This window comes from Aquarana catesbeiana, linkage group LG03 (assembly GCF_042186555.1).
Source record: "Aquarana catesbeiana isolate 2022-GZ linkage group LG03, ASM4218655v1, whole genome shotgun sequence".
NCBI lineage: Eukaryota > Metazoa > Chordata > Amphibia > Anura > Ranidae > Aquarana > Aquarana catesbeiana.
Genome location: NC_133326.1, coordinates 106,134,319 through 106,149,014, shown reverse-complemented (window position 1 = coordinate 106,149,014; position 14,696 = coordinate 106,134,319). Strand labels below are relative to the sequence as shown.

General features: G+C 44.3%; 1 protein-coding gene across 4 annotated transcripts in view; it reads left to right on the top strand.

The window, feature by feature from the left end:
- Positions 1-14,696, top strand: part of LOC141131526 (dual oxidase 1-like) — a 212,757-nt gene that overhangs the window by 65,604 nt on the left and 132,457 nt on the right. For all 4 annotated transcript variants that reach the window (XM_073618895.1, XM_073618894.1, XM_073618896.1 and 1 more), the window contains one exon: positions 12,775-12,854. In XM_073618895.1, coding sequence (XP_073474996.1) covers positions 12,791-12,854 — 64 coding nt within the window. In that variant the 5' untranslated portion in view covers positions 12,775-12,790. The remainder of the gene's footprint in view (positions 1-12,774; positions 12,855-14,696) is intronic.

Here is a 14,696-nt window from a genome sequence, read left to right as displayed (position 1 = left end):
TAGGGGTGGTGCTGAAAGGTAGTGATGAGGGGAGTGGCTAGTGGGGGATATAAAATTGACATGAAGTGAACCTGGGTGTACAAGGGTAAAAGGGTTGGGTGTGTGACCAATGGGGTGAGAATGAGTGATGAACGGTCAAAAGGCATGGTGGTGCATGAGATGTGAAAGTGGGAAGGTGAAAAGGGGAAGGATCGATGCCCAGGAGCAAAGAGGGGGATGGGGCTAGGGAAGGGGAGGGAAGGAAAGAGGAAGGTGGGGAGGTAGGGAAGGCCAGAGGGGAGGAGAGGGGGGGGGAGAGGGGAGAGAGAAGGGGGGGGAAGGGGTGGTGGAAGGAATGGGGAGGGGGGGGAAACGTGAGGGATGGAAGGGGAGGAAAGCGGGGAGGGGGGGGGAGGGAGGACGGAATGAGGAAAGGATATGACAGTGGGGACTGGGTGAACGGAGAGTACAGGTACCTGGTGCTAATATAGGCGTGGATGGATACCCAAGGGAGGCACCCTGCCGAAGCCGATGCCATAGTGGGGTAGATAGAAAAGTAATTGAGGCTGTAAACGATGGATGAACACAGATAACAGCGTGTTCAACTCAGCCTAAGACAACTGCAGAGGAAAAGACAGTATGTTAAATAGTCGATGCTTGTGCCCAAGGGTACGGGACTTGAGTAAAAGGTAAGAAGGTACTGACCTCAAACTTGCGCCAGGCTGATTCAGGTATAGAGACCTAGGAGTCATAAACCGACCGTCAAAATAGCAGGACTGCAGGACTGCCTGCCATTTGTAGCTCCCAACCCTGCGACGCTGCGCCGCGCTCCTGTGGGACGCTGGCGCGTGACGTCACAGGGTCAGAGGTTCCACATGGCGCGCGCACGAAGGGATCGCGCGCGCACGCATGCGCACTGGCCATCTGGCCACGGGGACAACGTCCCCACCAAAACCTGTGCAAGGGGAGGGGGCGGTCCCGTGTCCGAGACCAATCCCTCCACCAGGGACCTCACCAGGCCGCCGCGGGAGAATAGGGAGGAGGGGCCCGCGCCAGCGCCCTGGGCGGGGCCAGGAAATGGGAAAGCAGAGTCCCAATACAGAATTGGTAAAAGACAACAATGAAAAGGTTTAAACAAAATAAAAAAGGGAATAATAGAATGATAGAAAAAACTTGAAAGGCTTAAATAGGTGAGCTAGGGATAGGTGAATACCCTAGAAACCGGTGCAATAACCCCTCCGAGGCATAGACCCATAGACACCTAATTGCATGGATTGCATATAAGTAAGGAGGGCCAAAGACAGAGCCACATGAGTGGGTAAAATCATGTGGATAAGAGGGCGGGTAGCCAAGTAAAAGTGTCTGGCCAACCTAATGAGCGTCTGTCTCGGAGGGTTGCAACGGGGCTGGCAATTAGCCATAGTAGTAATATCAAGGGATAAACTTACATGTAAAAAGAGGCCCCCCCAAAAAGACACAAACTGTATGTGTCAGTGGGGGTAAATTAAAAATGAAGGGTGTATTTTGGTATTTTCATTGTATATCTTCTATTTGCTAGGTTGAGACTGTTTAGTCCAAAATCATCTCCAGATTCCCTCCTGACGAAGCGGTTTATGTCCGCGAAACTAGTCGAGGATATGATATCTGAGATTTTGTGTTGTACTGTATACCAATGATCCTACTGGTGATATACTTGTACTTTTATTATGTTTTATTCTATTACCATTGCTGTGTCTTTTGCATCAATAAAAACAGTTCTAATTTTCAATAACTTTTATTACTTCCTTTATATACTCTATATTATTATTTTTGTCTATCGTACCGGAATAGTCCAACATGCCCCCATTTTTGGTCGCCTGACTGGGGATCTGGCTTCCAATCCTTCTCTGAGGATTGAAAGATTTATCAGTCTCCTGGACCAGTATCACACTTTTTTGATGACTTCTCTGCCTGGTTACCCTACTTTCTCTCCTCTGAAATACCCACCATCATTCTTGGTGACTTTAACATCCATGTTAACAGCCCGACTACATCTCAACTTCTCAACTTAACCTCATCTTTTGACCCAACACATTCAACGCACACTTCCACTCATTTCAATAGTAATACCCTTGACCTTTTGTTCTCCAATCTCTGCACTCCTGGCAACCTCACCAACACCGTTTCTTCTCTCTGATCACAACCTCATCAGTTTCAACGCGTACTTGTCTTCAACCACCTATCTACCTATCCTTCCATTTATAAAGCAATTGATAATATCAAACTCAATGTTATGTCCAGACGGATGAAGGGTCTTTTGCATTTCATGCATGTCATGCGTTGGCTCAAGATATTAACCTTATTAGTGCCCCTCCAATGGGGATGATTCCCCCCCCCTTTATCTTTCAGTCAAGAACAATAATACAACTATCAGTCCCTCCACCCATGCCAAGGTACTAGGTCCCTTTTGCCCCAAATCCAATCGCTGTTGAAAGCTTGTAGACTTCAGCTCCATAACATTTACTAAAATTCTCCCCTTTTTATCTAATGAAATCACCAAGCTACTTATAGGCCCATCTCTCCATAGGATATCACCTCTTCAGTTTATCGTGAATGCTGTTGCCAGAGTCATCTATCTTACCAACCACTCAGTTTCTGCCATCCCTCTCTCCAATCTCTCCACTGACTTCCGATTGCCCAGCTAATTACATTTAAAAGCTACAAAATTTTAACCTACAAAAGCCATTTGCAACTCTGCCCAGAGCCACATCACCAATCTTGTCTCCAAATATCACCCAGACCATCCTCTCCACTCCTCGCAAGACCTCCTGCTCTCAAGCTCTCTTGTCTCCTCCTCCCGGCTCATCTCTAGGGCTTCTCCAGAGCCTCTCTCGTCCTCTGGAACTGTCTACCTCAGTCTGTATCTAGCTATCTACTGCTCTGGCCATCTTAGACGATCCCTAATAACTCATCTCTTCAGGGAAGTCTATCATGCCTCCAACTAACAACTGAAGTTTTAACTCTTCCATCAGCTTATCCACCACATTTAATACCTTTTGCATCACTAGCCCCACCCTATTAGATTTTTAATCTCTTATGAGCAGGACCCTCTTAACCCTCTTGTATTTCATGTTATTGTATTGTAACTGTACTGTCTCGCTTTAGATTGTAATGCAGTGTGCAAACTGTTGGCACTATATAAATCCTGTATAATAATAATAATAATAATAATTACAGTTGCTCCCTGTCTGATCATTTGGCTGTTTACCTATGCTGTTGAAAGCAAAAGTACTCAGAGATTCATATGTGTATCTGCGTGGAAAGAAGTTTGAGAACTATAAAGTGGCTGCATATTACCTGTAATCACCTGTAATCATTTCCTGAAAACGTGCTGCTATATGCACCTCTTTAACTACACTGGGAGTGCCAGACTCGGAAATTGAATGTGCTCATTATAAATTATGATGCATCATTAATATCTTAGATTACATGAATGCATCACATGTCTTTAATATATGTGAAGATGGTTTACAAAAGAAGTTATTAAAAAAAGAAATTGTGTTTGAAAACTTTTTATTTAGGGGTCTAGACATATAAATCCTGTAAAGCTACCCCAGATTTGCTTTATATATTGAATTGTTGTTTTGTAATGCTTTTTGGAAAGTGCACTGTAACAAAATGAACAGCAAGTAATGTAATGTCCCAAAGCACTCCAAGCAAACGTTAAAGTGTAAGTTCACCTTTTACAGAAAATCTGTAAGATGACCTTACACTGGACCCCCTTCCCATCACCCCCCAGTCCTGCTGTACCAGACTGCCGCAATCCCGCACTGCCACAAAGGAGATGCCGCACTGTCAGACATGGAAAAGCCGTGTCACTGGTCCAGGGATTTTAAATCCCAGGGGCTTTCTCTCCTCTCCTTGCAGTGCTGAAAGTACGGGCTTCTGATTAGTCAGTGCCATTCATGTGACGTCGCTGGCCAATTTGAATCCCTGTAGTCTGTACTGCCTAAGCGATACAGACAAGAGGTTAAGTTGCGGGGGTTTCAAATCCCTGGACTGGTGAAGTGGCTTTTTCATGTTTGACAGCGGGGGGGATCATGGCAGTCTGGTACAGCGAGACCAGGGGGGTTGGGGAGGGGGTCCAGTGTAAGTTCACCTTACAGATTTATAAATGTAACACTAACCCCCGAAGGAGCTGCTGATTTATATCGGGCTGTTACCGTCACCCCCTTTCCCGTAGTTTCACCAATACTAGAACTTAGAGTCCATGTTGAGCTTTGTATCCGACAATGTAGGCACCAGTCACTTAGTACTTTTTCAATGCTTTAATAGGAAGTAACTTGAAGAAGTAGCAGGAAAGAGGTAGAAGAAGAGTTGCAGGGAAGTTCAAATACCTTTTCTTTAGCACACTAAGGAATTTGAAATCTCAGGGACGAATATACCTTCAGTCCAAGATTAAATCTTTGCCTTTGGATAGGTCTCTCTCACTAACCTAGCAGCCGGAGCGCAGCACAAACAAAAAGTCTCTGCCACAGACTTGAAAAGAACAATTCTACTGTACGATCCTCTGCCACAGGACGTAGTAGTAGTTTTAGATGAACTGCAACACAGTAGTAGAAACTTTAAGCCGACCCGGCAGTACTTGTGCGATAGATTAGGTTAAGATGCATCCTCCAATTGAGTCACCAGGCCCCTCTTGAGACACTAGCATTCTGCACGGTCCTCTCCAAAGACAGGTCCTCCCCTGGGTCTTCTCAATTGTCCGGCTTCTTCCCGCAGGACAGACAGCACAGGACCGTCCCCGCAGCAGTAGGCCCCAGACAGGCTTCTGGGCCTACCTGCACGGCTGCAGCAACGCAACCCTCCAGCCTGGAGGGCCACGAGGTAGAACTAACTGTCACATGCCTTTAGGCCAGGAGGGCCAGCAGGTGAAAGAGAAAGGAAAATGGCGTCTGCCCCTTAAGTACTCTCTCCCATAATGCATAGCAGTGGACCACCTCTGCCGAGTTACCTCTGGGAAAGAAGAGCACTCAATATACTTCAGCTTGTTGCTTTTCAACACCGACCTATGGTGACAACGACGCCTACAGGCAACAGTGTGGAACTGCACGCAACACAGCCAATGCTGGAACAGAGGCTAATTTAGCCATAGATTAAATTTGAATTATGTACAGAACTGATGACCCACTAAATTTAAATAAAAGCGGTAGATTAGAAATCTACTAGTGCTACATAAAGAAGTATCCCCACACATGTCACAGCTGCAATGCTTTGCGGTCACAGCAGTAACTATACCCCCTGTCGCTTTTGATGGGCATAGCATCCACCAAATGAGACTTATTCAAGTGAATGGGGCCACTCTGCAAGCGAATTTGGGGTAGAAAGTTGTCTGAATCATGACCAAAAAAATTATATTCATAGACCCCTTAATATATTTGTTAGCTATTACCTCTATGCAGTGTATTCAGTTACATGTACTGGAAAGCTTAGACCCCAACATTTCTATAGATTAATATTAAAGACTGTGGTTTTAAAGGCAGAAGGTTTTTTACCTTACTGCATTCTATGTAGTGAGGTAAAAAAATATCCCCTTCTGCATACAGCTTCCCCCGCAGCCCCCCTGAGCCCAATCTCGATCCAGCAATGTGCACGAGAGCCAAGGCTCTCTATGGTTCTCTCGCTCCTCATTGGCTCAGATACAGCAGCAAGAGCCATTGGCTCAGAGAGGAGGGGGCAGGGGGTGGGGCCAAGCCTTGCTCTGTGTGTCTTATGGACACACAGAGCAGGGATCGGGAGTAAGCATGTTCGAGTGTCCCTACAGTAAGCAGCTTGCTATGGGTTCACTTAACGCTTGGAGCCCAGAGTGCCGGTGGGAGACATGAGAAGAGGAGGATCTGGGCTGCTCTGTGCAAAACCATTCCACAGAGCAGGTAAGTTTAACATGTTTGTTTTTTATATATTAAAAAAAAAACTGAGCTTTACAATCACTTTAATCCTACTTATATTTTTAAAAATATAGCTTTGGTAAATACTTGTACAATTTCAGAACACTATTGTTCTAGGTCCATAGATCTAATACTTTCTGAACATAAAGAGGTTAATGTTACAGCTGCAGCACAGATTGCAGATTTTCTGAAAAGAGTCTTTCCTGGTGCCTCCATGGCAGCATACCTGTGACAAGCTCCGCCTTGGCTCCTCCCTCAGGACCAGTGAATATTATAAAAGAAATAGATTAGTGCACTCCTAGCATTCTCTTTTTTTTCCCTCATACCTCATAGCCAGTGAATGGTGGTCGAACGTCCCTTACCTCTGCAGTCGGCAGCTTCCAGCTGGGTTCAAGCCTCTCCCAGGTGCAATCTGTATTCTTGGGCAGCTAAATGCGCTGATAAGATAGGGAGTCCCTTCTGTGGGTCTTTTGGGGCAGCAGTTGTCTCTTAGCTAAGAGCTCCTATCTGCATTTATATACTGGCATTTGCTTAAGCCTGCAGCAGAAAAAGCAGCTATATCTATTTTTCACTTAGCCTTATCCTTCCATTTCTCGATCCTGTCATCCATTCTCTCTCGCTTTCCTTTCCTTGCGTGCCTCTCTCTCTCCTTTTCACTTTCTTCCTCCCCCACCACCTTCCCCTCCTTGTGATATTGTGTCTTCATCCCTGGTTACTATAGTGGGTGGCGCGCACCTCGCACCGGCTTTTCTGAGTCCCTCAGCATCTTCCTGCACACTCTGCGCATGCACGGACATCAGGAGCCAGCTCAGTGGGCCGGGCTGAGTCAAGCAGGCCGCGCAGGTCCTAGTGACACGGCCGCGCATGCGTGGTCTGGCCTGAGGTTGTGGTGGCCATCTTGAGTAGGAATTTTACATTATTTGCCCTTGTTTGTCAAAATAATTTTTTAGAGGGTTGTATCTTCCACAGCTGTCCCTCCCTCTCCATTTTTTTTACTGGGGGCTTTCAGCATGGCAGCCTGTTGTCATCTGAGGAGATTGCCTATGTGGGAAGCTCCTGGAGGGGACCCTGTTTTTTTCCAAAGGTAAATGTAATTTCTTTCTTTTTCTTGACTCAGGAACACCGTTTCCTTGCTGCAGCTGATATACCAGTCGCTAACTACTTTATCTTTCTCTAGCTGCTTTTTCTGTCTGTTGCCTAAAATAAGCAGTACGCCACCTGAACAAGACCCTTTCCAACATTTAAGGTAGGGACCGTCGTCCAGGTGAGTAAAAAAAAGCACTTATGCTGGTACGTTTATGTATTTCAGCCTTGTATGCCAGAAGTCCAAGCGGACATCAAGGCGACATAAACAAACCTATGATGACCCCAACCATATCAGGATACCATGCAAGCGGCGCGGGTTCATCTATAAAAAGACATAGTTCTTCACATTCACCAACTCTCAAATCGCCAAATTCCGAGCATGCGGGGTCATCCCATTACCAACCAATTAGTCTGCAGAAGCTGTTTTAGAGTCTATGCAGCAGACAGAGTCAGAGGGTTAACAGGTAAGCTGTCCTACTCAAAGATGGCCAGGGGATATATGGCGGAACGTGCAACAGCAGTTCTATTGCAGCAATTAGCTCAATCTCCTCCAGAAAAGTTAACTCTTCCTCGCCCATCTTCAAGAGAATCCTCTCACCATGCAGCAAGTATCCCTCCTAGACATCTGGATGATGGTGGGCCATCTGAGGATACCTCAGAAGATCTCGGCCCTCTGATTCAAACTTTTTCCTAGTTCAGCCCTATGTCCAGCCTCTAAAGCCAGCTATTGGCTGGGAGAAAGACGACACCACATCTGAGTAGTCAAAAGATGTACTTCCCATTTCCAAAGAAGCAGGTTGCCTTATTTTGGCTCGGTTTCCACTAGTGTGACTTGCCATGCGACCTGGGACTGCAAAGTCGCATGACAAGTCATAACTCATGATTTCCGTTTATATGTGTGATTTCAAGCCGCAGCGACTTCAGAGTAGTCCCTGCACTACTTTGGTCCCACTTTGATGCGACTTGAGGTCCATAGACCTCAAGAATACTGTACACAGGCATTGATTCATGTCGCATCAAAAGCGTGGCAAAATCGTGCAACTTTCAGGTCACAATAGTGGAAACATAGGCTTACTCTGATGGATGATATCAGAGACATTGTTGAAGAGGAAAGAAAAAAGTTTTTTTCCACTCAATTGCCTAGGAAAACTATCCATGGTCGGAACAAGATTCTGCAATGCCAGGCGGTTCGCCGGAGGTAGACGCAACAGTGGTTCATATAACAAAGAATTTCATCTCACCGATCGATAATTCAGCCTCAATTGAGGATCCTTTAGACAGATGAATAGACCTCAACTTAAAGGAGCTTACCAAATGGTGGGTAAACACCTGGAAGTCAGCAATAGCCTTATCTGTATCCAAAGCCCTGTGGGCATGAATCAAAAACATGGAAACAGTGATTCATCAGAATGTTTCTAGGGAAAATATAGTCAAGGCTTTGGATAAATTATGGCACTCAGCAGACTTCACTGGTGAGACGGCGATTAAGGATGAGCTCCAGCGTGTTCGCAAGTTGCACGTGCTGAGCCCGCCAGGAAGTCGGCACTGCACTGCGCTAATCACAGGCAGTGAGACATTTCCCGATCTCTGCAGCCGCACATCGGGAAATGTCTCACTGCTTGTGATTAGCGCTGTGCACTGCTGATTTCCTGGCGGGCTCGGCACGTGCAGCTTGCAAACACGCCAGAGCTCATCCTTAACGGCGATGCATACAATTCGTTACTTCGCAAGATCAATGTCACTACTTGTGATAGCCATATGGGTATTGTGGTCAGAACTCCGGGCAACTGACACTGTGTCAAAACAAAATTAGTATAAATACCCTTTTTTTAATGGTAAATCTCTCTTTGCAGAAAGGTTACATAAAGCCATTTCCCACTACACAGGAGGAAAACCAGACTTGATTCCTCAGAACTGCAGAATTAGATGTACCCGGGGATTTAGGGATGCTTACTTACACGCACCCATACTACAACTGTTACAGAAGTATCTGAGATATTTGGTTGACCAGGCCCATCTACAATTCCAGTCTCCCCTTCAGGCCCTGCACTTCCCTCAGAGCCCTCACGAGGGCTCAGATCACTATCCAAGCTTTTTTATGAGAGCTGGGTCTCAGTTCTTATCACTAAGTAGACAATATCCTCCTTTTATCAAAAGATCCAGCCCAGCTAGTGGAACACAGGTGGATGCTGTGGCCTACACTATCAAGATACGGTTGGATGGTAAATCATCAAACGAGTCATCTTTTCTCCAGTTTAGGTGCCCTATTTAAGACCGCAAAAGGGGAGCATGGTATGCATTCACGTCACTTCCGGAACTTCCGGTTTCTGTGTTATGGTCTGTGTTGCCGTCCAGACCTAAGAATTTGTTTTTACTTTTATGCTCGTTTGGGCTATTGGAGCCCCCCTTTTTTAAAGTTATACTTTTAAAAAAATAAAATTTGACTAATCGGATTTACAATACAAGTGCCCGTTTTTTACACTCAATTACATGTGCATACCCCATTGCATAACCAATGCCACAGAGGAGGTAGTTATAATGACCACCATGACATCGGGACCAGAGGCAGATCTGATTACAGGCTTTTCATGCCTGTTGCAGATTTGGAATTTTTCTTTTTCATATGTTGATTACTTCACTATTGTTACACAATTTTGCACTGATTGTGGTTTGCTTATATTTGATGGTTTTCATATAGGCACCTGTTTAATTTTTTGGACACTATACACTAGAGGCAGCAGTTATTCCCCCGGAGGAGGTTTTTTATATAGCCTCTCTCTCTCTCTCCCTCTCTTTCTATATATATATATATATATATATATATATATATATATATGCTTATTTTTCACATTATTCCCAAATCCACTACCACTTGTACGCTTGGCATAGAAGACCTGGGCTATACACGTATGCTATTGCCATTTACACTTGTCACTGCATTGATAGTCTGACAGGGATTTTTCACGTTAGCTGGAAGGCAGCACCACTTTCCTCTTTTTATTTATTTTAATCACTTGACTTGACTTGTAGAGTTTTCTTTGGGCAGGCAGCAGCTCACCACACACCTAAGCGTGGGATTCCAATTAAGTATAAAAGGGACGGTGTCCCTGCCATCTCAGAAAGTGTGGGCGATCATTCAGAAAGTAAGGAGAGTGAGGACATGGTCCTACATAACAGCCTCGAGCTAACTCAACTCAATATGGATTTTTGTCTTTTTGTATCCAGATGGTCCCATGGACACATGGATACCTCGGGTACCTTTTAGCTATAATTAACTAGGGGTCTGCACTAGTGGACAAAGAGGGAGATGCCTGTAAAGCCACGTCCATTAAGGCATGTCTTCTGGACCGCAGTTACCACAGACGCCAATGCAATAGGCTAGGAGGCACATTGCAACCAGATGTTGGTTCAAGAGAGATGGGCGTACAATGCGACAGGCATCATCGCAAATATCCTGGAAATTCAGGCGGCTTATCTCGCATCTACAGCATTTGCTCTCTCAGATCAAGGACAAATCAGTTCTGATTCAGATAGACAATAGAGCTGCAATATCATACATACATCACCAAGGCGGAACCAACAACAGTTCCTTACTAAGGGAAGTGGAACCCATCTTCATTTGGGCAGAGGGTTAATCTGAAGGCCCTAAGAGTAATCTATCTTCCAGCCCACCTAAACACAGATGCCGATCACCTATCCCAAACATTTCTGGATTCCAACAAATGGTCCCTACAACCGAAGTTATTCAGTTGGATTCTGGACCAGTGGACCTTTCCTGAACTGTATCCTTTTGTTACAGCAAGCAATACCAAGCTGCAGAGGTTTATTTCACATTTACCTCATCCTTGGGCAGAAGCAATAGATGCCCTCTCAAGTCCTTTGGCATGCAATCTAATTTAGGCCTCCTCCGGTCTCCTACCTCGAAAATTCTCTTGAGACTTGAAATATCAACAATAAATGGTGATAACAGTCCTGCCGTATTTGCAAGGAGACCCATGATTCCCTAGGGCAATATGTCTTAGTGTCCAGCCTCCGATAAATATTCCTCTGATATCCTTTTTTCTGGCTCGAGGCATCACACCCATCAGAATCCTCACAGATTGAACCTTCACATTAGAATGTTAAAACAGAGGCTTTAATCATTAGGATGTTCCTCAAGAGCTGTTTGAACTCTGCTCAAAGCACAGGAGCCTTCAATGAACAATACGTGTGACAAGGTTTGGAATGAGTTTAGATCTTTCGCGAACGGCAAAACTTCAATCCTGATGTACTCTCTTCCTCCCAACTCCTTGACTTCCTGCAAGCAGACCTTGATTTAGGATTAGGATTAAGCAACCTAAAGGTACAGCTGGTGGCAATCTCTGATGTGACAACAAGAGATGGGCTGAAGATACTTTAATAATCAAATTCTTCAAGACAGTCAAGAAGATAAGCCCACCCATTAAAACAAATCTTTCCCACTTGGGATCTCTCTATCACTCTGGAGCCCTTATCCAAACAGCCTTTTGCGACATCTGATTCAGCATCCCTGTGGAATCTCACTTGGAATCTATTTTTCTTTGTGGCAATGTCATCGGGCTGGGGAGTATCAGAACTTCAGACTTTGGGATCAGAAGACAATAATATTATTTTTTGTACTCGGATAGAGTGGAACTTAGAACGGATTGAATTCATCCCTAAGTTCTCCTCTTCCTCTACTATCTCCAAACCTTGGGCCCTGCCAATCTTTTCAGATTCAATTTTGACCGTCTTCACGAAGACGATATTACTTCGGTACTATGACACTATCTTCAAGCCACAATTCACTTCAGACTTTCATATAACCTATTTGTAATACTAAAAAAAAATGACAGGGGCAAAGAAGCATCATATGGGGCCCTCCAGCTATTCCAGAACTGCAGTATCCATCATGTCTAGTCATGTCTGTGAATATCAGAGCTTTACAATACCTCATGGGACATGTGGTTCTGCGGCAGCTGGGGAGCCATAGTTTGCAGATCCCTGCTCTAGTACAATAGTTTCATGGATAATCAAGTTGGTTAAGAAGGTGTTCAGGGATAGGGGACCGGAACCCCCTCTTCAGTTGGGCTGTATGCCCCCTGGTTGTTTTCTGCTTCTTGGTTGGTCAGAGCAGACGTATCCATCAAAACGATCTAAAGGGTAGCATAATGTTCATCCCAACATGCGTTTACGAGACATTACAGAGTAGACCTGGCAGATTTCTCATCTGTAGAAACTGGCAGACAGGCTTTCAGGCCAGCATTTGCCTATTTTAAATTCTTTTTCAAATAAATCTTTTACTATGCATCATCCCACCCATTTCAAGCTGCCATGGAGGCACCAAGAAAAAAGAAAATTGTTTCATACTTACCGTAATTTTCTTTTCCTGGTGCCTATCCATGGCAGCATGCAATCCCACCCTCGGTATGCTATATTACGTAGAATGCTAGGAGTGCACTAATCCTTTTCTTTTATAATATTCACTGGTCCTGAGGGAGGAGCCAAGGCGGAGGTTGTCACAGTTCTGCTGCCATGGATAGGCACCAAGAAAAGAAAATTACAGTAAGTATAAAACAATTTTCTGTTATTCTGCAGGCAATTCAATAATTCGACTGGCTGCAGAATGCCACTGGCTTTGTTCATCAAGCAGAAAATAGTATTGTTTGCAGGCAAGTGCTGAAAAAGCATGACAGAGTAAGCTGTATTGCTTATAATTGTACAAAATAGTAAAAATTAAAAAAAAAGGAAAAATGGTTCAATGCTTTTTTTTTGTATTTTTTAGGTATCCTATTTGGAAGATGAAATCACCATGCTGGTTTACATATGCATCACTTATCCACATAGCCCTCTGGAGTTTCTCATGTAAGTTTACACCTTGGTATTAGTATTATGTAAATCTCCAGAATGGCATACAAGAAATCAGGGAGTTTTATATATATATATATATATATATTTTAAATGTATAGCCATAAATAATACCCAATATATTGCATACAGATATACAGTGCCTTGAAAAAGTATCCATACCTCTTGTGAAGTGGAAGGAAAATGATAAATGGTTTTCAAATTTTTTTACAAATACATTTCTGAAATGTATGCAGTGCATTCGTATTCAGCCCCTTTACTCTGATACCCCTAACTAAAATCTAGTGGAATCAATTACTTTCAGAAGTTACCTAATTAGTAAATAGAGTGCACCTGTGTGTAATATAATTACAGCTGTTCTGTGAAGCCCTCAGAGGTTTGTAAGAGAATCTTAGTGAACAAACAGCATCATATAGGCCAAGAAACACACCAGACAGGTCAGGGATAAAGTTGTGGAGAAGTTTAAAGCAGGGTTATGTTATAAATACATATCCCAAGCTTTGAACATTTCACAGAACACTGTTCAATCCATCATCCGAAAATGGAAAGAGTATGGCACAATTGCAGACCTACCAAGTCATGGCCGTCTACCGAAACTGACAGGTTGGGCAAGGAGAGCATCAATCAGAGAAGCAGCCAAGAGGCCCATGATAACTCTGAAGGAGCTGCAGAGATCCAGAGCTTAGGTGAGAGGACAACGATTAGTCGTGCACTCCACAAATCTGGCCTTTATTGAAGACTGGCAAGAAGAAGGACATTTTTGAAAGAAAGCCATAAGAAATCCCGTTTGTAGTTTACGGGGAACCATGTGGGAGACACAGCAAACATGTGGGAGAAGGTGCCCTTGTTAGAGGAGACCAAAATTGAACTCTTTGGCCTAAAAGCAAAATGCTATGTGTGGCCGAAAACTAACACTGCACATCATCCTGAACACACCATACCCACTGTGAAACATGGTGGTGGCAGCCTCATGTTGTGGGGATGGTTTTCTTCAGCAGGGACAGGGAAGCTGGTCAGAGTTGATGGGAAGATGGATGGAGCCAAATATAGGGCAATCTTGGAAGAAAACCTGTTAAGCCGTGTACACACGACTGGACTTTTCAACCAGACTAGATGGAGCAAATCAGTCAGGCCGTGTGTGGGCTTTATCAAACCTTCTGTTGAAAATCAGACGGACTTTAGATTTGGAACATGTTTCAAATCTTTCCGACAGACTCAAGTCTGGTCGAAAAATCCGTTCGTCTGTATGCTAGTCCGACAGACAAAAAAGGACGCAAGGGCAGCTATTGGCTACTGGCTATGAACTTCCTTATTCTAGTCCCTTTGTACGTCATCACGTTCAAACCAACGGAATTTCGAACGGACTTTAGGTCATTCGAAAGTCCATAGTAACTCCGTTAAAAGTCTGTCAGAAAGACCGTCGGACCTTTGATGCTGAAAAGTCTGCTCGTGTGTACACGGCATTAGAGTCTGCAAAAGAGTTGAGACTGGGGCGGAGGTTCACCTTCCAGCAGGACAGTGACCCTAAACATACAGTAAGGGCTACAATGAAATTGTTTAGATGTAAGCATATTCATGTGTTAGAATGGCCCAGACCTAAATCCAATTGAGAATCTATGGCAAGACTGGAAAATTGCTGTTCACAGATGCTCTCCATCCAATCTCACAGAGCTTAAAGTGGTGTTCCACCCTAAAAAAAAAATGCATGACTGTGCCTAAAAAAAAAATAAAAAAAAACATTTGGAAATTTTTTTTTTAACTTACCTCTAAATGCCTGTTGCTAGGGGGTCCCTCGTAGTCTGCTTCTTTCAGTGCCTGGGCTGGTGACATCAGTTCCCC